This window comes from Rhea americana, unplaced genomic scaffold (assembly GCF_003343005.1).
Source record: "Rhea americana isolate MKP2758 unplaced genomic scaffold, rheAme1 scaffold_123, whole genome shotgun sequence".
Classification (NCBI taxonomy): domain Eukaryota; kingdom Metazoa; phylum Chordata; class Aves; order Rheiformes; family Rheidae; genus Rhea; species Rhea americana.
Window position 1 is genome coordinate 1,172,521 of NW_028185295.1, and position 25,555 is coordinate 1,198,075.

Genomic DNA, 25,555 nt, shown 5'->3' on the forward strand with positions numbered 1-25,555 from the left:
TTTTTTTTTTTTTTTTTTTTCCCCGAGTGCTTTGATGTTACATTACTATTCTGTAAAACTCAATAATATTTCAGAGTTGTTAGTTCTCTTATTTCAGATTACTGCACATTGTGATACAGATTGTGTCTCTGCTTGTTAGGAGCTCTTACTGATGCGCAGAGCAAAACCATGGGCTGGTGAGAGGTCATTTACACTTCCCTCCAAAACTACCTAGAAAACATCTGTTCTTTTTCCTCAGTGTAAATTTTACCACCTGGGAGTGTACCAGTTTTATTTAACTTCACTTATATCAGAATAATATTCCCATGTAGACAGGACAGACAGACTTCGGGAGTTTAATTCTAGGCTTTGTTGGCATAACATGCATGTTTAGGGAGTCAGCTGAAAATGTTAGYTGCACCAATAAAAGCTTCTGAACTGTCATCTGACTTTGAACCTGGGGCTTACAAAATTCCTTTCAATTTTAAAGAGGAACCTTACTATATCTTTCTGTTTTCAAATGAAATATCTTTGGTTTTGTACTGTATTTCAACAACAAAATTGCAAGGACTTTTTTTGTTTTAAAGTGGAAACATAAGTTAAAGGCTCAGAGAACGGAAAGGCCAGACTGAATAACTGGCGTGCACATAGATGGTTAATTTCCCATTTCGTGTTCTGTTTTAAATTCTGTACCGTACTCTGAGTAACTGCTCATAATATAATAATGAAGGTGAAACATCAGAGTTTCTGCGACATAATCATTTTAACTTAGGTTTTTTGGTTTACGATAGAACAAAAATGTCTTTGGAGCATGTCACATAAGTGTGCTATTTTGCAGTCAAATTAGCAGTTAGTCCATAGACTTAAACAGATTYGCATGTAAGAAAATTCTGCATCAGTTTGGGCTTTCAGTTTTAAACAATTTCACAACAAATGATGGTCCAAGTCCACAACTGAAGTGTGAACACTTTGTTTCCTTGGAACTGTATAGCTTTACACCAGCTGCCATTCAAATATCTCATTATTAATCTATATTAACCTCTAATTAAAGATAGCATCAGACTGCATAGGTACCAGGCATGTGAGTTAAGATTGCACATCAAGCTTGAGTTCTGGCTTCCCTAAGCTGCTGGGTGTTTGTGTTCACACCTAGAATTCTCCAAATAAAATGTTTTTTCTCAGTTTCTTTAAAATAAAACTGAAGAAACGTATGTCATTATGCACTATCAAATTGACACCCCTAGTTAGATATCTAGCAGAACTGGAACCTGTTAGATCATCCTTGCAGATCTCTAATGCTGAGATACCAGAATGCTTAGTTAGGAGTCTTAGGTTTGTCTCATTTAAGATGATGGATCTGGGTGGATCGAGCATCCACAGAAAAGCTGAAGTCTTTGCCAGAGTGTTTAACAGATAATTGTTGAGAATACATGGAAAGCTGAAATCCAGAAATCTTGGCACCTGTTCTAATGGCTGTAAACACCTAATGTTTCCTGCCAGTGGCTGGTCCAACCTCCCTTATCCTTCCCCTGTGGCCCTTCTGCCCCTTTTTAGCTCATCCTGCCAGTTCCCTTCTCAGCCCTGTTTGCTCTTGGTGCCACTTGACTGCTCTACCATAGCTCTTCGTTCACCCCATCCTCTCTTCACTTGGTAACAGTTCCCTCCACTGTACATTAAGCACAGTGGTTTTTTTATTTCTTTTTCCCAAATTCTCCAGCAGGTTACCTCAGTTATCTTTCACATGTTTCTGGTTCTTCGTCTTGGTATCCCATGCTACCATCATTCCAAACCTGACTTCTCACTCGTTTGTATGCAAGTCTGGCCTATTTCTGCTTGTTGCCCAAATACCTGCATACTTTCAGGAGCAGTGCTGAGAGCACAGGAGAGAGAGTCTCCCAAGTCTCAGTTCCTGTCTTTAGTAGTGGAAAGGAGAATTTGTAGAGCACCACTAGGTACCCTCTGAAGAAAAACCATTTATTTAGGTCTGAAACCCAAATGGCCTTGCAGTTTTTCATAGGTCAACAAGATGGGTAAGTTTTCCTCCTACACATGACAGAAAAAACTCCTGGAGTTACTAAGCTATTACAAAATGGTTGTCATTGGTGCCTGAATGTCTTTCTCTCTTTCTCTTTCTTTTTTCTTTNGTTGTTTTTACTTAAGCTTAGTTGGAGAAGTAATGGAAATAATTTATTGGAAAGTGTGTGTGCATGCATATAAACTTATGATCTGAAACATACACACTTAATGAAAAAGTACCAGTGGGCTTGGATCTGTCTTTAAATAGCTAATTTGTTAAACGAAAAGCAATTGTAAATGAGGTCTTCAAAATGGAAAATGTTGAGTCTTAAAATTCGGGTATCATCCTTGTACTATACTTTGATGTATATTAAATTCACAGCACTAAAGCAGTGGTAGAGATGAAACTTTTGCTATCTGAATGACAGTCACAGAATTTAACTTCCTCTGCTTCTTATTGGAAGTATTTATTTGAGGAAATTGAAGCCTGGAAACTATTAGTGGTACACAGATTTTTTTGAAGGCTACAGATGCCATCTAATGTGTATGTAACTTCCACAAGAATCACCTGGAGCAGCTYCTCGGCATAGAAGGGTATCACTGGTTTCCCGTAGGATGCCTTTCATGTGGATAGCTGTGAAATAAAGACATCATTAACGCACCCAAATACCTATGTGGCAAATGTGCAGTTTCAGAAACTATCTAATTAAGTGTATCTCCAAAACAGGAGATTTAAAGGAACTCTTAACTAAAAGGCAGTGAGTCATTTTCTCCTTGCAAATACATGTGTATGTAATTGTTAGTATTAACAAGTTAGATGTGCAGAACAAAGATCCATAGGACATTGCTCTGCTCGGTAAAATTAATGTTATTTCCTCAGTGCTTTCACTGCTCCATACCAATGGAGCTAGAATCTGGGAGGGAACAATGTGCCTTTTTGCGCTCTCAAAATTTTTAAATTGTAAAGTTTATAATAAAAACTGCAGAAGAAGTGTGTTCGTAGTGGTACTGGTTCTCGCCTTTTCTCTGAGTTAAAGACATGCTCCAGTTGAACTTGCGAGGACGTGTATAGGTAGATCAGTGTTAAATAGAGGAGTCCATGCTGTTATTCATTCACTGTGTTTCTATCTTAACATACTTTTAAAGTAAGTCTCTTTGAGACTTACTTTAAAAATATCTGTGTAGATGAGATGGTGGTTTTAGCTAAAAGCCCTAAAATCAATCTGATAGTTTATACAGTTTTCTACATTTCTTACAAAATTATTACTTTATACTATTATTTTGTGTATTATTTTGAAAAGACATAAGAAAACCCTTTTCCCCYTGAAAATAAGGTTAATGAGAATAGAGACCGCATATCAGTTTGCAGGAAGTGTTCCTTGGGAAGAGTCTTCCTTGCATTCCGCTCTTTTGAGACTAATAATAAAATTCCCATGGATTTGAACAGAGCAAAAATRCTCTTATGCAGCACAATTTAATAGTGAGGAATACTCATGCTAAGTAGAACTGACAATACTGTAATTCTATTAAAAAGGTGCAAACGTTGTTCAAAGTTAGTGCCTTTCTGACTTTGTTGTGTGTACAGGCTTTTATTAACTAAGTGGTTCTAGTCTTTTCTCTAACTCTGTTTATTKAGTTTTGCTAAAAATAGTCTAAAGCCATGCTACTGAGTTTCATAGTGTTATCCAGTAGTACTTCAATTTTCCCTTTCCATTTTGCAAAAAGCCAATCTATGCTGGGGGCTTAATGGTCAATTAAAAAGCCCCCCCCAACCCAATAACTCAAATAGTCATTTTAAATGACTACTTATGTGTAATTAATAGTCATTGAGATTAATGTTAATACTCATRAATTAATATTAACGCTTAATACAGCTTTACTTGAGTGTTTTAAGACAGATACAAAGACAGTAAGTCTCACATTGCCAATATTCAATAAGCTCTGTACATGTGATGTGTAATGCAAAATTAAAATGTTTGCTATCACTGTTGTAATTTTGAGGTTTAATAAGCAGATACTCTGGGCTTAAAAAAAAAAAAAAAAAAAGGAAGGAAAAGCAAATGTCTCCACTGTGATTTGTGTGTTTAGAATTAATGAAGACAAAAATGTTTACTTCAGCAAAAGAGAAGGCTAAATATAAAAAGGTACCAGAAAATACAAGCATACAAGAATAATGCCCAGAAACATTTCTCTTATAGTTGAAATTAATTATTTGTCTAGGAAAAAATAAGCTTTTTGGATTTCCTCAGTCACATTCCATTTCATATATTTTTGGTTTAGTGCAAAATGAAAAACAAAAGATCAAACTGCATTTCTGTTGTTATTGTTCTGTAATGAAGTATGGTATTCATGAGAAAAGAATRTGAATGTTCTGAAGGGAAGCTCAGAAAGAAAGCGTAAGTGACTTTCTAAAAGCATTTACGCATTAATTGTCCCTTGTTCTCAAGGTATTTTAGTTACCTGAGGGAAATAAGGATGAAAAAGGTAAATTGAAGTGAAGCACAGATTCTGATCAGAAAGATTCACGACAGAAGCATTTGTAAGTGCAGAATGAAGTTAGCAAAATATCTGATTTTTAGAAACGGAAATTTGAATCTAAAATGAGAGAGAAATAGCGTAACTGTTTATTGCCGTTCTTCATCCAAACTATGGATGCTTCAATAAGTGAAATAGTATAACTGGTATACTAGGTTTCGTACAATTAAATGCCAGTGTGTTCTTCACTGGCATGTTGCGTATCAGCATCTCCTTTAAATTATAAAGTTCAATTTTGTACTGTATCTCTTTGAGTTTTTTATCCAGTTTGAAATCACCAGGCTCGTTCTGTCTGCAGCCTTACGCAGATCCGTCAGGACTTGTGGGACAGCCCGAGCTGCAGGGACGTCTGTGACCTCCTGAGAGCGGAGAGGTGTCCGAGAAAGCAGGGCAGTGAACTCCCCTTTTTGTCAGCACCGTTGTGGGGGGCGAGCGAGGCAGGGAGGCGGAAGGGGAGCTGCGTAAGCAGGGTGCAGAGCACGTCTGCTCCGTGATCCCAGCCAAGTACCCTCCCTAGCAGCTCCAGAAGGAGGGAGAGGAAGAGTTTGGCCTCTTCATTGCACGTGTAGTTCTGCATCAGTCACGAGCAAGACTATCTGAAGCTATTTTCAGGAAAGAAGTCCAGTACTGATCCATTGAACAGCAAAATAAATTAAGGTCATTATCAGTGCAGAAGTTTTTGTGGTACTGACGTTGTTCCTCTTGCAAAATGTGCTGTCAAGTGCCTATGACCATGGGCCTTGACCAACAGTGGACAGCTGTGAAAGGTGCCCAGTTCACCTTTCGTTACAGCCAGCACCATTTTGAGGCACTAGGCTRAGGTTCATGCTGAATATCAGTCGTTCCTTTTTATGAATACTATGCCTTGTGATGTGGCTTAAGTCTTGGATCGAATAATGAAGTGACCTGTTCCAGAAAATGTGCATAAACCTTCCTTCTCCAGCTGAAAAATAAGAAAAAGTAACTCGTGTGTTTGACACTCCTTTCACTATGTAGCTGCTACTTACTGTGCTACTAAGAAACCTAGCTAGTAAGTGATCAGGTGATTTCAAGAAGAGATGTCTCAARTAGTTCCTGATGTTATGCAGTTGGTGCAGCTCTTCGTAAGCCCTTACATTGGCAAGCGTGACCAATGAAAAGACAGTGGTAGTGTTGGACACATTTTCATAAGTTGCCTATGAAGAGAGAAACAGAGAAGAAATGCAGTGGGTTAATTTTCTAGCCAGTAGGTTCCTGAAAAGTTTCACAAGGGCAGAGTAAAAAGATATTCATGAATAAATAGATTTTTTTTTTTTGATCCACATCTGTGACTCTAACATTATACATATGTTGCAAGAAGTGATGGACATTGCCTAATAAGAAAACACTTGGATTTTTTTTTAATTAGCAATACTTGCATTTTTTGCAGATTAATACAGAGTACTGCCTGATTAGCTGTCTCGATAAAACATTGTAGCTTTTCCAGCACTTGGATTTTCTAAGCTCTGTTTTGTTTTTTTTTCCGGATGAGGTGAATGGCTCTGAGACTCTGACCAAAGCAATTCAYTTCAAATTCAGAGCTTAAAGGAAAGGCATGCAGTTTTGTTGACACTATTTGACTATAAATCYTCTTCTCAAATATATTTATTTGTGTTAATTTTGCCCATGAGAATTTAGATGTTTGAGATTTTTATTTAGGAGGGTATTTCAGAAGTAATGCAAATGCTACTCTGCATGAAAATACTGTTGTGGGCTTTAGGGTCGTTGCTTGGAAAGCCTCCTGATGGACCTGCTGTAGAGAGAATTGGAGGCCAGAAGTAAGGTGGTTGTGTCCTGCCGTGTGGGGCAACGGTGTTCCTGTCATCCCTGAGATTTGGGGCGGAAGGCTCAAGGTACCTTCCTGCAGGGCACCCTACGCATCATCTCGAGTTTTTTAGTTAGCCTTCAGAGAGTAATTTCTACCGTAKTCATTTCAGAAACTTAATGGCTTTACTTGTGTTTGGTTATAACATCCTAGATGTTTCATATTTTCCTGTGAGAGGAACTTTCTAATCAAGATCTTTGCTTTTCCCTCAGTATCAAACACTGGCCATTACAAGAAATAACATGATGGTATTAATTTGATGAAAGCTAGGTTTGAGAGAGTGTTTCTGTTTTCAGTTACTGTATTTTCACATTAGAGGATAATAATATGTCAGCGGTTAATAAAAGCTCTACTGAATATTGGGTATGTGCTTGAAATATTAGCATTTTAATATCCATTTCTAGAAATAACATCTTTTCCGTAGCACAGTTATGACAAAATACTTTTTATATGTGGGTGGATGAGCAGAAATTGATGCACATATATTTGTGTGACCTATAGCAGGTTAAATACAAATTTAGAGGCGCTTGTCCAAATGGCATGTCATCTMGAGCTGATATTACTGCTAGATAACTATAGCGTCTTTCTCTGCAGACTACCGTATGAAATGGAAGTTATTAACACTAGTGAGAAGCTAGCTACAGAGTATGACTGATTAATATGTGACATATTTGAGTTTCTTTCTATGACTGTCTCAACAACCAGTCATAGAGATCTGCTTCACACACAGAAAATTAAATTTAAATTACATGGTCTTGGCTAGAAAATTGTGCAGTTAATCCAGTCCCCAAAATGAAATTTGATTTTTTCTACGTGAACTCTTCTGTGATTTTTCATATCCTATTGGTTTTTGACAGCATTCTCATTGGTTTAGGCTATTTTATTCCTCCCTTTAAAGGAAAGAAAATATATGTGTGTGTGTGTGTGTGTGTGTGTGTGTGTGTGTATGAGAGATAGGTTTTTAAGAAAGCTTTTCACTGCTTCAGAATTTATTATGTCTACCCAAAAGTGCAAAATGACTACTTGAAGCTTCCTTCTGTAAACATCCTGTGAACTATGTTTGAAAAAGAAGTTTGTTATAGCTAATTAAGATGATAGCTGTGTTTATCTGTGTATCTGTTGKTTTTTCAGATATTTTATCCATACTCTGGTTCTAGCTATATACCTTCTGTTAAGCTGAAGCAAACCTCTGTGTTTAAGTGTCAGTTGTAGCTAATTCTCATWGAACTAAAAAGCAAGTATTTGAGAAGGCTTTTTCCAGGGGGAAAATGAAGTAATGTAAGCAGAGCTGATAACCAAGAATTGGGGAAAAGGAGAATTAGAGCTTAAATTTCCTAGTCCTACTAGTATATKTTCAGATGGTCATTTGTTAACAGTCACTAAATTCTTGCCCGTTGAACTTCACATCATAGGGTCTGTTCGCATCAGCTACTTGGTTTCCTGGCCATCCCCTTCCACTGCCTGAGCTCTCTTTGCTCCCCCAGCCTTACCATTAATTTCTCCGTTTCTTTGTTACTTCCCCTCACAACCCAGGGATGCCCTCGCCTTCTGTTCCTTAAAAATTGGACTGCAAATGCTGCCTGTCCCTTCCTTCGCTGCTCAGACTGTYGTCACCTGTGCACTCACCAGGCGTTATTTGAAGTACGTTGAGTTTCCTCTGCGAGCCGCTGCAGCCTTGGTCTTGTTTGTCAGGCACCATCTGTTCACAGCATCCTCTTGGCCGGTCTCAGGCTTCTGCTTTGCTTCGTCTTCCTCTTTTCTTCCTGACCTTCTGGCCATTTTGCAGAAAGAGTTTTATCTTCTGTTCTTCAAGATCTCCATGTCTCCATGACATTGGTGCTCTGTGAGAGTTGCAGGTTGCCCTTTCCCCGTTCCATCACCCCTTTTCTGCCTCAGACCCCCGCTGTCCTGCCAGCAGAGCCAGCCGCCGCACCCCACAGGTCATCTCCTCCTCTCTGCAGCAGTTTCCGTGCTTTCCTGCACCCCACGCCAGTGCYGGACATGTGGGGTGCTGCCTCAGGGCCACCCACAAAGCGGAGCCTCCCCTAACCCTTTACTGAGACTCGCTCCTGGTGGAATGGGAGGGGGGAAAARGAGCTCAGCTAGGAGGGGGTTGGTTGCAAGCCAAGCCCCAAACAGGCGAGTTCCCAGCAGCATTTGCAGATCATCCTGTTCCAGGAGCTGTGCGCCCCTCTGTGCAGCCCTTCAGGATGTGCTACTTCTCTGACTCCTTCCCAAACATCTCATTTTCAAAATCAAGCATCTCCTCATGTATGTTGCTAGATCAGGGCCTTCTGGTTTCCTCTACCACCGAGCCCAGTGACGCCTGACTGCTATCATGGAGCACCACAGCTGTAAAAATAAATAAGAATGGTTTTGATTACACAGTTGAAGTTCTAATCTAAAATAATTTAAACAGTAGTCAAAGGCAGCTATGCTGTTCATAATTCATATAATAATTTGGGACGGCCAGTTTTTAACTACTGTGTACTTTAAATTTACTTGCAGTTCTCATGGGATAAAACATATTATTGAACAAGAAAGGAATAAACTATATTCAGGGTAGCTGTAGGGTGCTATGACTTAAAAGAGAGCTGATGGAATACTATAGGAGAAAATATGCAGGATCCATTATACCATTAATGAATGCACAGTTTAGATTGGTGATTTAAATTTCAGATTGTATTTCTCTGGTACCTTTAGGTTTAACAGGCCTCATACATAAAAAATGAATAAGATGGCGTATTTTTATGCCCAGTCATGCAAAAAATGGCTAATCAAAAAGCCAGACTTTTCTATATTGTTCATTCATTTTTTAAATGTAGTGTTAAAAAGCACAATAAAGGACACAACTGCAKTTTGTGATGTTGCTGTTGATTGAACTTGCAAGTGTAGCTTTTGAGGCAGCTTGATACTTGGTCTCAGCTACAGGCTATGACTATATTTTAGCCATGACTACAGCATCGTTTTTTGACCTGGCCAAGAGCCTTGTTGAAGTAGTCATCACTTCCTTCCTGAAGCAAGGTGGCAGATTGGGGATATTTTAAACTCTCTGTTGGCCAAGAGCCAAACCCTGGAGTCCTTGTTTTTGCAAACAGAGCTGCCTGATATGCAAGACTCTTATTYCTGCAATGGCCGCACCCACGGATAATTGTCAGAAAGTGTATTGCATAGTGACATCCACTTTTACAATTACCCTTTTTTTATAGTGGTGCAGTAATTGTAAGCGCTTCTATCACCCTTTTTTGAAATGTTAACAGATGTCCAACTTTTTAAGAAGCCATATATTACAGTGGACTGCATTTTAAATCATACAGCCACAGCAGTAGACTGAATCTGAAAAGATCTGAAAATGCACAAAGAAAAGAAGATAAAATCAAAAGAAATTCTGCCTGGCCTTCCAGATTGTGCACCTGCTATTTTAATTTTATTTTTGTTAATCTCTTACAACTAGAGGATCACTTCTTAAATGAATTTGAACAACTTGCCCATGAGACAGTCTAATCCTATCTTGTATTATGATGATACCAGCTAGGATGTTATCCTATTAGACACTTGCTGTAAATAAGGGATTTTCCACTGACTTTTAAATCCTTGATTAATGAGACTGCTCAGAGCAGTGTCCTGTAAATTAGCCATAGTGCTGGCAACAATTGCAATTCACTTAGGAGAACTGATTTATTTTAAATCTTACCATCTAAATTAGAAAGCATGAGAAAAAGATAATATGCAGTAAGTAAAACATATTAGTCTGTCTCACATCATTTATCTACACCCCTTGGCTGCATGAGACCCTGAGCGGAGTCTAAATCCTGCTCACTGCTCGGGTAAATCGCCCATTCGCTTTAGTTAGAACTCTTGTAGAGAAAGAGCTCTAATGGTGGCCAAGAGTATTTCTTTATTATATATTAATACTTACGTATTAATAAACATATATTAATATACATCATTTTTTGTATTCTCTAGTGTTTTGGTTAATTCGTAATCCTATTTAGAGATACGGTAAGCAGTCTAGTGGCTTTCCTTTCTACCTTAGAAGCTCCCACTTCACTTTCACAGCTGATTTGTTTCCTGGAAAAAGAGTAAGAGTAGCAGGAAAGAGGTGTTTGGGGTTAGGCAAAAGGGAAGAGTAGAGGGAGGCTGTGACACATCTGTTAATTGATATTTCACCTAGAAATACTCCTGATGCAGTTCTATGAAGAAAAAAATTTCCACATCATCTTACCCCTTCTCTTCTTATTCCAGTACTGATACTTGATTTATTGCTTGCAACAAAATCAGTCTTACATCTAGTATTGACTTTGAAACATACAGTATTTCCCTTAATATTCAGAAACAGTAATGAGATCTTTCTTGACATGTTATATTCACCTTTATTTAAGATACTATTCGTTTCTTATCTATAATATACATGCACTTCTATCAGTGAAGAACATCCTTTTGTTCTTCAGAAGTGTGCATTCTCTTTCCACAGATAAGATTGGAATTAGTGTCACTTTCTAATGACAGTTCTGATCCTCCCATTTATAAGTAGCTGAACAAATTATCTTTCATACTTTAAGATAGTCATAGTATGTGATTTTTGCATAGTTATTTTCTGATGATTTTCATTGCAGTACAAACTGTAGAAAGAATAACTAAATCAAACTAACTTCAGTTGCTTAATCAAACTGAAATCCGACCATCCTGTCCTATATCAAGAATAATCAAAGACACTGCAGCAATTCTGTAATTCCGTCTGAATGTTTTATCTTGATCAGCTCAAGTTACAAGGGTCAGGGGGCTTACGCATCCCTGTATGTACCAAAGCGCACTTAAACAAAATTCCACTGAGAGCAGTAGCTCCCAYAGAAATCATTTCTTGCTATGTGAATTTGTATTAGTGTCTGTTGCACTCTCTTTAATAATATTTGTGTACGTTTGCCAATTATCAATTGGTAAATATGGACTGTTGCAGCTGCAGTTCATACAAATGTAGTGTCTTCTCCAGAATTATGGGGAGAAGGAAGTATGTAACACTGAGGTTTTACTGGCAAAGCTAAAACTGGAATATGCATGATACTTTTTATAATACTTATTGTTTATTCTGTGTGTGTTTTAAAAGTTTGGAGTTAACYTGTTATGTGCAAGCTTTATTGGTTGGTTGATGGTTGATTATTTTTCTTTATATTTTAGAAAAAAATATAGGTGATTTTCCAAGAAGGGATTAAGATACCGATTCTCAAACTGATGGTTGTCTTTGGGGGGAAAAATGGAAGATAGAAATTTAGCAGAATATTTGCAGCTGTCTTGTTGTTATRGTTCTATTTTTCTGCATAGCAGAAAGACTAGACATTTAAAGTAATTTTTTCTTGTTGTCATCTTATTCCAACTTTGCCAACTTACAGCCTTATAGATTTACATAGTGTTTCCGTGGTATAAATTTTCTCAAGTATAAAGAAAGATGATTTTTATGATTATGGCATTGAACTGTGACATAACATAGCTGTCATCTATGGCCTTTTTGCTTACCTTCAGCAAGTTACTTCATTCTATTATGCCTCAATCTTCTACTGTAAAATATGATGTTATTGTAATAGGCTTGTCTTTGTTGTGCTTCACATATTAATGAAAGTATTCCCATATTGCTTTTGTAGCTCACAGAAGTTGTGAACAAATACATTCATTAATATTCTTGAAGAGTGACAAAGAAAAGCCTATTACTGTGATATACCTTGCTTTAAAACTTCAGTTAGAAGAGTAATGATAAATAGCATTTATAACACTTTGGCCAAGAGAAATAAAATTGTTACAAGTTCGGATTTAAATGATGAGGAAAAATTTTTTATCTTATGCCCCTCCTTTATGCCCATCCACAAAATGTTTTAATATAATATTTCACATTGACTGAGATGGTTTCTAGTTAGCATCTGTATCCTACAGAAACCTAAGAATGGCTTTTTGATGACTATATCTTTAGCCACTTGTTTCAATATCATGTAGTCTCTTACTCTCTGCGTGAATTTCCTGCGCTGAGGTGAAAGGGAGCTTGAAAAGGACAGTTTGGGAATGTCTTGCCCCTAGGGAAAACTGCTTCCTAACCTCATTAGTAATTTTGTGAGAAATGACCAGAAGCGTGACAGTTTATATTTCCCTAATAACTGTGGATGTTCTTATTACGTTTCTAAATGACTGTGCTAAGAGGTGGCTTGAGCAGGAGGTATTTCATTTTATCAGGTTCAGACTGATTGCCTCTGTACTTCGTTGTCTATCTTCTTGGTCTTGCACTGTACGAAAAGCAAGACAGGAACCCTCAGTTTGTAGAGCATTCAGTGTTGTAGGTACCCCTACTATATACCCCTGCATTTGTCTCCTTTGCCTTGGTTTCTTTGATTTCTTTGGATGCAGAACTCTACAGGTTAATTTTGGACCAGTGTTCCGAGAGCCCACCTGAACTAAATACAGAACTCAAGCAGTACTTTACTGATTTAAGACTATTCCACCTGTTACTTTCCAACACTGCATATTTTATGTTTCTGTTATTATTTCCTTTCCTTRACATTGTTTCCTTTTCTTTACATTGCATATTTAACTTAAGCAGTTAAGTGCTTGCTTTTTTTGATCTATGTTTAAGAGAGCAAATGCAATTATTGAAGAAAAGGTYGCTGCATTTCTGATTGTTTTATCAGCCACAGGCAATTCAATATTTTGACTTGGATTTTTAATGCTTTCAGTGTTTTCGGGCAGTATCATAGTRGAGATAGTGAAGAAAAAGGGGGGAGACCAGCAGCCTCAATATAAATATTCTATCTCTATACTTTCTGTTCTTATTACAAAAAAAAAGATTAAATATTTAAGGGCTTGCTTTGGATATATAACACAATTTTTTAAAAAAATGAGAAGTGTGAATTGAAAAGCAAAGTCCCATTAATACAGGGTTGGAGAGTGTCACTGTGCCATTAAATATTAAGTCTGGAATGCTCTCGGTCTTGCAATAAAAGAAATGTCAGTGAGAATCTAACAAGCTGTTAGATGAATTAAAATGGATTTTCTTGACTTTTGTTTTCTTTGCAGACCACAGATGACATCCTGGTGGCCTCGGCTGAATGTCCCAGTGATGACGAGGACATTGATCCCTGTGAGCCGAGCTCAGGTGGGTTAGGTTAGTCAACTTTTTTATTACTTCCTTTTATTTCATATTTGCATGCTGYAGTTGCCCAGGAATCTGGAGGGACAGTCCTCTCTTACAGAGCAGGGAGGAGTTGAATTGGGGCCTTTGCACCGTTCGCTGTACATTTCTCAAAGACAGCTGCTATCACATTTGTTGATAGTTGTGATATGAGCAACATCACAAGGAAGTGCAAGAGGACCCACGAGAGGGCATTCTGGGGCCCCTGTAACTGTTTTTTTCCTGCAGTAGAGAAAGGATGATTTGATTTAGGCAGAAGATGATGCAATTGCTACTATCTTAACCGTTTCCCCAAAATAAGATAAAAGTATAATATTTCAAATATATTATTCCAGGTGTAGAAGCAGAGTTTATTTTGAATTACTGTTTTTGATGTTGTGAAATACTATAAAGATGGTAAAAACCTGAAAATGTGAAAGCAACAGTCTGAAATTTCAGATTGTTTTATTGCAAYTTTCCAAACCAAAGACTATTGAGAATGTACCTTCTAGTCTTAATTAGAAATGAAATTTTTTGATGTTCTGGTATTTCGTACAAAACAAAAAAAATGGTGTTTTGACCGCCTCTTTCCTAATCCCATAGAATAATGGAAAAACTGGTCCTAATTTTTCTCTCTGATGCAATTTCTGACTTACATTCCTACTAGATTAAATACTACATACCTTCTCTAAAAATCTGAACCTTTCTCTAAAATTCACATCTAAAAAGATGTGAAAGGAAGGCAAAACTTCATAATAACAACTAGAAGTTATGTTACTTTATAAACCTTTTAAAAAAAGACCAGATGTCTGAAGAATTACTCCTGCTTTCATTGTTGGCTAGGGTTAGCTTTTACCTCTTGAGCGGTGGTTTATGGTATTGTATTTATCTCAGTTTTTCATACTTGAATTCTGTTACTCAGTGGTACATTTATTGTCAGTCAGTTTAGATAATTTGATAGTCTTTGGTACTTGCTGTAATACTTAATGGTAAAAGAAGAATTAAGATAAATTTGTCATGCACCAATATATTTAGTTTAAGTAGGAATCAATGAAATGTGAGACTGGCCTGTATATTAATGTAAAACATAACTAAAAGGCATCTTTGTTTAGTGCAGTACCTGAATTTGGGGCTAGACAGATGTCTGTATAGCCCAAGGCAAACTAAATGTTGCTGCAAATGCAGATACCCAGTTCCTTTTTGCAGTCACATAACCTAAAGCTCACGTGCAAAAATTAGAAGATTATCGGTTATCCTCAGGTTTGATGGACGTGCAGGGTAGCATTAGACACCTTCTGAGAACCAAGATCTTGATCATTTAAAGGTTAGATGAGAATACTTTGGAGTCAGTTTCTTGTGCTTTCCAAGGTAAAGGTTTCAGTGTTTTTACCAAATACTGAGAGATGGAATTACCAGCCTTAAAACTGAACAGCAACAGTCACATCGAAGTTGCACATTTTTACTTGTCTCAGGAAGACGTTTTACTTGCAAAAATGCCAGATATCATAAGCAATATATTTGGGAACTGAGATTAAAGTTCATTTGTATGAAAGTTTGAAAATTAATTTTCAGGATTTTTTTTTTTTGCTGCTATTTCCTTCCTATTTTCAAATTCTCGAGTTCAGCAAGACTGTCTTGTCCAGTATGAGTCAATACACTAACTCAYGTGGCTCTGAGCTCGTAGATGGCAGCTGCTTCCTTCCTTTAGTTAAATCAGGCAGTACTGTTCAGTAGACATTTGTAAACCTTCCGTCTATTACATTAGTTACATTCATGTTACCTAGCACTAAAAATTTCCCAAGCCCACTGTTGCAGTTGTTGTATTAGAAGTATATTTGCTGTAAGCCAATGGAATTTGAGAATAATACTTCTCTGAGGTTGTTTTGAATCTCAGATCTGGGGCTGCAATATCTAGTAGTCCTGGAGCCATGCACAGTCATTTAGCTGGTGGGTGCAGGAATAGGAGGGGTGAAATGAAGCTTTCTGACAAATTAGCATTTCTATCCAAACTGTGGCCTAAAGGGGAATGTGAATGTTAGTCTTCCTGCAAAGGCTTGCCATTAGCTTTAGATCCTCGTGTTTAGCTTTCTTATTTTAGCTTCTCATTTGTGACCCAGTTACGCTTCTCATTTTTGTTTATTTGAGAATGGCTTTACTGTTTTATTTCTTGCATCCCAACTGCTACTGCTTTCAGAAAAAAAAGTATAGATTGGCACAGGAGTCATACTCTTCCATAAACCCCGTTGTCTAGATTTAGATGTTTTATCTGTCATTCTCTACATGATAGTGTTTTTTGTCCTCCCACTCTGCAACCCTTAAAAAGTTATTAATTTGCCCTCCCCTTCACTGGCCTTGTCCTTTTCTCATATATGAAGCAACATGAACCAAAAGACTTAATAAAGTCATAGCTTCTAGCATATCTGCCTCCCTGGAAGCTTCTTTTAAGTCTTATTCACTTAGTCTTATGAATAAGCTGTCTCCATAAATAGTGCAGTAGCAGTATAGCACTGCTCCATCTGAGTAACACTGCAGTCTGCCCTCCGTGTCAACTTGAGCTGCTCCTAACAGGCTGGTGCTTAAGGGAGAAAAATGTAATGTTGTTGACAATGTTAATGATTTCTTTCTTTTAAATTGAGATAGGAGCTGGGGAAGGACATGCCCCTCTGCTAAAATTCTGCCTGTGGCTTGATTCAGCTTTTTCCCCTAAAGCCTTTTTGCAAACCAGAATTGCTCCTCTACATCCTTGCTGATGCTAGTGGAGCTCGTGTTTCACAGTACCTATTTGAGGAGGCAGAATACATGATTATCCGGACAATCCTGTGTTACGTTGTAGCCAGAGATCCCATTAGATTTCTTCTCCTGCTGCTTGCTTGATGGTCACTGAGCAGGGAAGGGATCCACGCCAGCCCAAGGGACAATGTGGCACTCTCAGTACGCTCAGGAGACTGTCACCAATTCTTGACCAAGAAGACATTTTAAAGAGGGCCAAAGCCCACTCAAAGTTCATTAACGAAAGGGTACATCTAAATAATGACTTACCAAAACATGCCTATTTCTAGCCAAAATTCTCAGCTCATAATGAGAGCCTATCCTGCAAACACTTTGATTATGGTGAACCTATGTACTAATTAGGGGAACAACTGATTAACCAGATTTTACTCATTAGCTGGATTTTTGCTTGAAACAAAGCTTCTTTTCTTGGAAAAATATGTTGCAGTTTGTAGTGGCTAGCAAGTCTTGGTCTGTCACCACCAGCTTTGCTTTCTGTGCACCTGTCTTCTAAATAATAAATGGAAAGATGCAATTTGCAACAAATTTCATGTGGGACATAAAATTTAGAATAGATAGGAGCTGCTAAGCAGCAATCCCATCAACTTGTCTGGAACATAAAGTCACAAAAATTATAATTGCAGATTTCATTGTGGTATACAAACTGCTAAATGTGCTATAATTGGATGAAGTCATAACAAATTTATTAGCATGCAAAACTTAGTCAACATATTTTGTTTGCATTATGTTTTATATGGTAAGGCAACATTTTTTTGCTTTCACAGCCTCCCCACATTCCCTTCTCTTACTCTAAATGCTAATAACAACACTTATAATAATATTTTTCCTCGGCTTCATGCCATAGAGGAAATAATAAAGCCTTTTCATTTTGCAGGCAAGTTATCAAAAATGTTAGTGGAAACCTATCCAAAAAAGATGATCTGGGATGGTCTACTGATTTTACCTGATGAGCTATGAGACTGTGGGCAGACAAATTGCCATTCTGCATGTTAGGAGTGCTGCGCTCCTCTTTTCTGAGCTCTGTACAGAGCTTGGATTTCTGCTGAGTTTCAGTGAACATTTGTGTTGCACAGCTTATTTGTTCCAGTTACACTGGCCTGGTGTTTTATTTGTTAGCCATTGCCCAGCCACTTCTGTAGCTATCAAAATGTTCCAAAATGCAGAGAGGTCCAAACAGAGCCGAATGAAGTGAAGACATTCAGTTGCGTAGCATGGCAATCTAGACCAGGGAGAAAGTCTTAGAGTTTCTACTGTATGGACAGCCTTTCCTTTTCCCTCAAATTACAGGTAGATCCTTTTTAAACTACGGCATTAACGGAGTTTTAAATTAGAATTTAGCCTCAACATCTCTCCTAATAGCCCCAGCAAATGGATTGATAGAGTACTAGACAGTCTTAGAGAACATAGCCARAAAATATTTAAYTCACTGGCCTTGGAAGCATTAGCAYAGGACAACTGTCCAAGTGGAAATWTGGTCTTGTAGTAACAAACGAGGCTTTTTGTCAGATTCAGACAAAACTTTCTACCAGCAGAAACTGGTGTCTTCTGTTGGTATCTTTCTACCAAGAGAAGCTCATATGTTGCAACCAAACAAATACTTCCTCATCTCTTAATCAACATTTCTCTGTTTAGCAACTCTTGGATTCCCTATCACAGGGCAGTAATTGGAATCTCGTCTTATATTTGTCCTATAGGGAAATATCCCCTTCGATGTCATTTCAGTAACCCATACCAACTGGTAACATCAATTAYCTTTCCTTAGTGCTGATTCTGAGGGAGGAATAGGATTGGGGGTGTTTTTTCCACATTTTTGTGTAAGGATCTATAACAAGATAGCTGCTTATGGGCTATCTTTGAGCATGTGYTCTGGGGAATACTTTGGCTTGTGAGCAGACCAGTGTAGGACTTACCTCTGCAACCAAGTTGTTTCCTGCATATGTATCTTCTCCTGCAGACATGAAATACGGACAGTGAACAACGTACGCTTATTGCTARAAATTTTGCTCTTCACTTCCTGTCACAAACTGTTGTGCTGCATTCCTGGTGCAATKGCCGGTAAGATAGGGACATTTCAGCATTAGGTGAAGTGATTCCTATAATTTATGCATCAGTGCAAGCGTCCTGTTCAACACTGTTCACAGAATGCATTGTTCAAGGAGCCGAAACAAAGAAAAATAAAATTACAGTTAGTTCACATGGCAGCTGTGGTCTTTATGGCTCAAGATATAAAGGGAATATTTGTGCCTCAATCCAATTATCCCGTAGTTCAATATGGATTTCCAGTATGAGAGAGATCACTGGCTTGCCTTGAATCAACTTAGCTAAATGTTTAGCTGAAATGCATATAGACTTCTCTGTATGGGTTACTATGTAGTGAAAATTATGCTTTATTTACAGACTTTTCAAATGTTAGGATTTGGAGGGAATGGCACTTACCATGTTCATACATAAATAAACAGGGAAAAGTATTTTTTCCTTAAATTATCTAAGAAAATGAGGTTAAAAATGATAGTTTATCAGCTATATCAATTCTAATGTCCCCTCTTGGATAGCCATTTTACTGAAACAGGGGGACACTGAGCAGAATTATAGCTTTCCAGCCAGTCTTAAATGTTTTCAGGCATTCCCAGCGTTGGGAGGTGCTGAAAATAATAATATGCTGAATGGAAGGGGCATATGCTGAAAGGAGGCACTTTCATTCACTCTAACAAATTATTTTTTAATATCTCAGAGAATTGTGCCACCTCAAATGCATTCTCTGTAATTTTGGTGGTGCACAGACTATCATTCCGCCTTTCTCTGCGTAGCTTCACTTACATTTGTTGAAGTGGTATGTGGGATTTGTGTCCAACATGATTGTTTGAGCACATTTTTAAGACAAAGTACAGCTGTTGCTAGCTAACTGTTCCTAATATTCCACTCGTATTCTTGCTAATGTTGGACATTCTCACAACCTTCTRTAGCGTGTGTGAATGATGAACATTCATGTTGTAAATAGCAGGATTATTTTTTGTATGGCAGTATCTGGTGCTCCAACTACTTCAGGCATACRAAGACAACATGAAAAAATAGTTCTTATTCAGATAACTTTATGAAGTGATCATAAGTATTAGAAGGACCTATTGAATGGTTTGGAGTTAGGCATCTCTTCAGCATAGACTAAACCAGATGGCAAAGCAGCATTTCTAGTGGTTTGTGTAAATTTAGTCATATTATAAACAGTAATTCAAGACAAATGGGCACATTGCCCAGTGCTCGTGAAGGAGTGGCCTTTCTTCTAAATACCTTATATATATAAATAATTAYATTTTAATATACTAAAATTACTACTGCTTATTTTATTTAATTTTTGAACTATTATAAAGGATTTTTTACATATACTTCAATAGATTAATCTTACAGTTCCTTAAAATGTTAATAATCTTTCTTTCTCTTGTTTTTAAACACCAAGTCATGATTGAGTCAGATCTTGTTTTCCTTTTGGTTGCACACGTTAACCATGCAAGTTAAAGGTTTCTTGAACACCAGTGGAGAACAATCTATATTTTTCTTCTAAAACATGATCTTTCCAATTTGCAGTAGAAGCACAGGGCCAGTAAAGTGAATCTAAGAATTGCTCTTTTCAATCAAACTGTAGATATATTTGGATTGTTGACATGAACAGCTGAGTTGTTCCAGTTTCTTTAAAATTAAAGAAACTCTTCTAATGTGGTAGTGGAGGTTTAGTTATTGCGACTCAACTCCACTGTATTTCTTGAACTACACTTTCTTATGGCTAATTGGCTACATCTAGTGCACAGATTTTGTTGTACGCTGTATTGTTGACCATGGGAATGCTTGAACAACTGCTTGTTACTTTATAAAGTGTATGTATTTAACGTGCCTCTTTTTGTTGAAAAAAAAAACTTTTCCTCATGGCTATTTACCATCTTTGTTTTTACAGACATGGCAGTAGAAGAAAAATATTATTTTGCAAAAGTATAACAAGGTTTATAGCCAAAACACTAGCCTGAATCAGCATCGTATTGCTCAACTTCTAGGCCAAGGCTTCCTCTCATTACAAGTCTGAGTAATGCAATGTTAAATCAGATCCATAAAATTCTGTAGTAAGTTTACTTTACTTTCAGATGCTATTTCAAGGATGAACTAGTTAGAAAGATGGGAATCTRAGGCAGCCATCCCTAGCAAACAGGGAAAATACAATCTTGCTAAGAAAATTGGAGACTGGCAGCGGTGCATGCATGGCACAGCTCCGAGGCCGGTGCTTTGACTCTGAGTTAAGTGACGCCAGGCACCGTCTTTSCTGCGTGCTCTTGAAGCTTGGTTTTTCTGCATTCAAACAGGGGAGTTACAGGCCCTTAGGCAAACTGTTGTGCTTCTGGCTAACCCTTTGCATGCGCCTGATAAATTCAGTTAATTAATGATATGATGTTACAAAGTAACTGAGGTAGCCGGTGTATGCCAGCTGCAGCTTATCAGCTAATTGCCATATTAACAGACGACTGACAGTTCACAGTGTTGCATTACCAGGCTGCCAGACAAAGGAGGTAACTTTTTAGATTATGTTTCCTAGCTATAAGTACAGTGTGAATTTTCCTCGTCTCTTGCATACCTAGTAGTAGGGCTGTTAATGCTAGTTTTCAGCCGCTTGCTAACGCTTAATTTAAACCTCTGTAGAAACTTGGGATTTTTTTCAGTGTGTGACTAGTCATTTGACAGCCTGCAGAGTGTCAGGTGAATGCTGACAAGTTTCAGAACTAGGTACTCTGTAAGGATACTGCTCATAAATAGAAGCAGGGAAAACTCAAGGCAACAGGACCCTGTAATGAGGATGCGTGTACCTGAAATAGTCTAACCTTAGGCTATCTTATTCTAAGTACATAAAGACTTGAATGAAACTTTGTTCTGTGGAGTTGACATACTATGCTGGCCCATAGGTTTCAAAATCTGCTCTTCTCCTGAGATTAAGAGCTGTAGTCTAGATTTTGGACTTCGAGAGTTTAAACTGTTTTGAACAGTAGATTGTGATCTAGATATAGCATATGTTGTGAACATAGCATTTAAATAGAGACAGAAAAGGGGTATATGAAAGGAGAGATGGAAGCAGTGAGAACATGTCTTATATTCAAATATAAGGCGAAGCTTTATAGATATCTCGAACACTAAGTTCACTGGGGCCCAAATGTCTCTTACACTGCAGAGTTTTCGTAGAGTGAAGCCAGTCTAACAGCTGCCACCAAAAYGTATGTTTCCAGCGCCCCTGCCCTTTCCTCGCAGTAACCCTGGTGTTCATCTGGCTCTTCAGATAGCTAGAGCCGCAGGCAACTAACTGCAGAAGATACTGATTTATCTGTCTGAATTGGTTCCCCGTGATTAGAACAGCTTAGCTCTAGCWTGAAAACATGCTATCAGTATTATATATATATTTTTGTCTTCCTTATCTTATTTGCAGAAGGATTCAACATTTTTTTCCATTTAGGAATGCTTCAGTTTAGGAACTAGACCACCCACTGACTGCTGATCAGTCAAAATTTTTGAAGTGAAATAACAAATTACTGAAGCTTCCCCAGAACACGTACAAAAACAGGATAAATTACTTCATGTAGAAAAGAAAGAAGCAGAGATGCAAAGGTGAATGACAAATGTAGGAGGGAGGAAGAAACAGGATTGACAGCTGAACTGGTAAAAAAAAGAGAGAATCCATACTGCAAGAGGAAGAATATTGAAAGAGGAGCAATGCAACTGAAAATGTTAAAAAAATATGTTAATAAAAAGACTCAGAGCAATGAATGAAAAGACTGCTTAATGCAGCATTAAGTGATATTTTGGTTTATATTTTTGGCTGAAATTAAATTTGGTTTTGTGGAAAACCTTTTCATGAAAGCTTCTTATTAAACTGTGTGAAATATTCCCCTCGGCTCCGTGGAGCATATTAACTTTCAAATCCTGCTCTGTAAGTTGCCATTCTGGTACCGACTRACCTGTCTCCCTTGAGACCTGTTGTGATATACAAAGAAGATTCAGACAATAACCTTCCCAGGTCTTAACCACAGAGAAAAATGTTTCTTGCAAAACCTACAGTCCTAAGGAGTCAGCAGGGCTGTAGTAAATGATTTTGAAGTCAATATCTGGCAAATCATTGCACTCGGAAAAGAATACTATATTCTTTGCAGAGGAGGAATGTTTAGCTTTCTAGTAAAACARCACCTGCTTTTAGCTGAGGATGATGTTTTGCTGTTAGACTACTTTTAGCATCAGCTAAGTTAGTTACGATCACTTTAGAGTCATTTTAATGCATGATATCTTTCCTTCTGAGAACCCTCAAGATTTCAGTTTATAGGTAGGTGAAGGGTCTAGGTTTGCACACTRAGGAGTATTAGAACAGATACTCTAATAATTTTCTCTTAAACACATTTAAAGTGGTAGGTTGTTGGCTTGTTCTCTCACACCTGGAAAGCATCAGGCAGATTTGTTCTGGAAAATATATTGGTGTGAGTCTGAGAGAGGAATGTAGCTCCTGAGTAGCTGCTCCACTCGCAGTCACTGCACCTTTCCASCACGCCACTGTTGGGCGTGCAGACACACGAGCGCGCAAGTCGCAGCTTCCCTTCTCACCGAGTCGTTACGTTGCACTCTCACTGACCAAGCACTTGGCGCGCGTGTGCACAGCAGCGCAGCTGGTGGTGCGGTACGGCTCTCAGGTGGCCTCGGTTGTCCCTTCRGATGGAGACCTGAACGAGAGAAGGTGCGCTAGCTGCTCATTGCAAGGAAGGGCGGTGCGGGAGGCTGGAGGTCCATAGGACCGCACTCACGTCGGAGTTTCCCTTTTATTAGTCTCATCCCGAGTCAGGTGACGATTAGTCACTGAGCTATAGCAACTGCTCGTGGAATCGCCTTCTGCTCCTTCCCTCCCGTGACAGGTCGGCTGTTGCTGGACACCCGCGGGGAGCCTGTTCCTGCCTCCCTTCTAGAGCCAGTTGAGGTTCGGCAGGAAGCGAGCAGGCTGCAATACCTTGTATTMAGAGCCGGCATGGTTTTAATTTAACCTCTTGCACGAGGTTGTGGCAGAGCCTTACTCTGCTTTTTTTTTTAATGTATATAGTTGGGCTCCATATAACCCACAAATTCAGCAGAAGCAGCACTGAGATTCTTTTTTTTCAGACGCGTTCTTTGTAATGCAACACGTTGAAATGGCAGTGAGCTCAAAAAACAGCTCACCAGCATCTAACAATGCTACAGAAAGTCGACCGCAAACAGGTCTACAGCGATAGCACACAGTGAAAATTAATACACGTCCTGTAAATAATTGCCTTCATGCCTCATTGCAAATGTAGTAGTTAAACATCCTTGTTTTGTGAATAATTTCCTATTCGCAGTTTGTGGGAAAGCATAAATGTAAAGAAAACAGGTTTGAGGTCTTTTTGCTGTTTTTCTGTTTTGTTTTTAAGTCTGCTAATTTCAATTCTCAAACACCGTGGGAGCCTACAATTCCAATTTTCTTTTCACAGTGTTAATGAAAACTGGGCACTGAAAATAGTCAGATTTTTCCCTTTAAATTTTAAACCACTTAGAACTACAGTCAAGAATAATAACTTTATAATCCATTATTACACAACATAGAACTGTGGTCAATCACTATTGTTTCCTGCAAAGTTTTTTGTAAGTGGTAGAAGAATTTTTTTTWAAAAAATCAGGCTTGTCTAAGCTGGTCTTGAGGCAATCCAGAACGGCTGGTCATGCACAGCTCAAAGGAAGACTTCTAAGTATGCACCAGAGCATTTGTTTTAAGAGTGGGTCATTGCATGACAAGATRACTTACATTTCCTGTCATTGTTATGGTACGGTCTGAGCATTATCACGGTCTTTATGATCTTCTCTTGTTCCTCGCTGAACCATCCTCAGCTTAGTGTAGCTTTAGGTGTTGTTTACGTTTGATTCTTAATTATTTGGGATCTTTTTATTTTATTGCATCTTGGTTAGCCTCCAAAGTATTTAGCTTCTCATCTACAATCTGAAACTTCATCTGGGATGAAGTTAGCATCTTTCAGATGCTGCAGCAGAGACTGCAGTTACCTTCAGGGTAGCAGCCAGGGTTACTCATACACTTGCCTCTACTGCTGTACCAGGAGCCGGTGGCTGTGCCAGATTCAGCTGCAAAGACGTGAGGGAAGAAAACTGCACTGGGTGTTTTCCTAAGAGCTTGGAAGGAAACAGCAAGATTTGTACAACGTTACAATGGCCACACTCTGTCCCTTGAGATCATCTGTTATTCCTGTTCACATAGTTCCTCTTTCTTTTTTCTTTTTCCTTTTTTTTTTTTTTTTTTTTTTTGATGGGGGGGGAACAGATATGATACCCTTTGAGCACCCCAGTCTTTGTCAAATCAAGGTGTGCTTAAATGAAAAGCAGCTGCTTCAACAGTGTTATAGGATGTGGATTTGTTTATTTATGTGTATTTCAGAGAAAGCGTGGGCTGACCTTTGCCCAGAGCTTACATCTGAGGAAGACACTTCCTGACAGCAGTGTTTCCTTGAGCATTGCGTACCTGAAATGCTCACTGACAAACCCATTAAAAAAAAAAAAAAAAAAAAGTTCTCTTATTCCCTTGTTCTTAATTTGTCCTGGGAGATGCTGCTAGATTAAAGGCATGTTTTAAGTTAAACAAAAGAAATAAAGCAGGAAGTCATTACCCTTGCTGAACTGCTCCTTTTGCAAAAGACCAAACAAACGTATAAAATTTACCAACAGGTGCTTTGAAAATGTTGCAAGTTTAAATAACATTAAGGTAGTGGTTGACTCTTCCTCAGACAGATGGGATAAATGAGATAACTGTGAAAATGTTCTTAAAAATAAAAGGATGCCATCAGGGGAAARGCAAGAGTGTAGGTAATGTTTGAAAAATACTCCTTATGTGCTTCTCAGGCTAACTCAGGTATTAATAGAATGTTTTCCTATAAGCAAACTGTGAAGTGTGATTTAGTGGACATTAATAGTAAAGTTAGTTGACAGCATTTGGCCCAGAGGTCTGTATTTTAAAGAGGAAGAGTAGCCTTTAGTCCATCAGGTATTGAAAGTGTTTATTCAGTAGCTTCAATTATTTCTCAGACAGAAATTAATTTCCGGAATTCTCATACAGTAAGATAAGACTTTGTCTCACTTTCATTGACTATAGAAATACTCAGGAGTCTTTATTCTGCAACAATGCCTTGTCTCTTGTAAAACAGTAAATGACACCCGATGCATAA

The 25,555-nt window shown here is 38.1% G+C and overlaps 1 protein-coding gene across 1 annotated transcript in view; it reads left to right on the forward strand.

Moving 5' to 3' along the window:
- Positions 1–25,555, forward strand: part of NRXN1 (neurexin 1) — a 702,150-nt gene that overhangs the window by 670,930 nt on the left and 5,665 nt on the right. Inside the window, exon 19 of the mRNA XM_085325818.1 lies at positions 13,427–13,514. Coding sequence (XP_085181944.1) covers positions 13,427–13,514 — 88 coding nt within the window. The remainder of the gene's footprint in view (positions 1–13,426; positions 13,515–25,555) is intronic.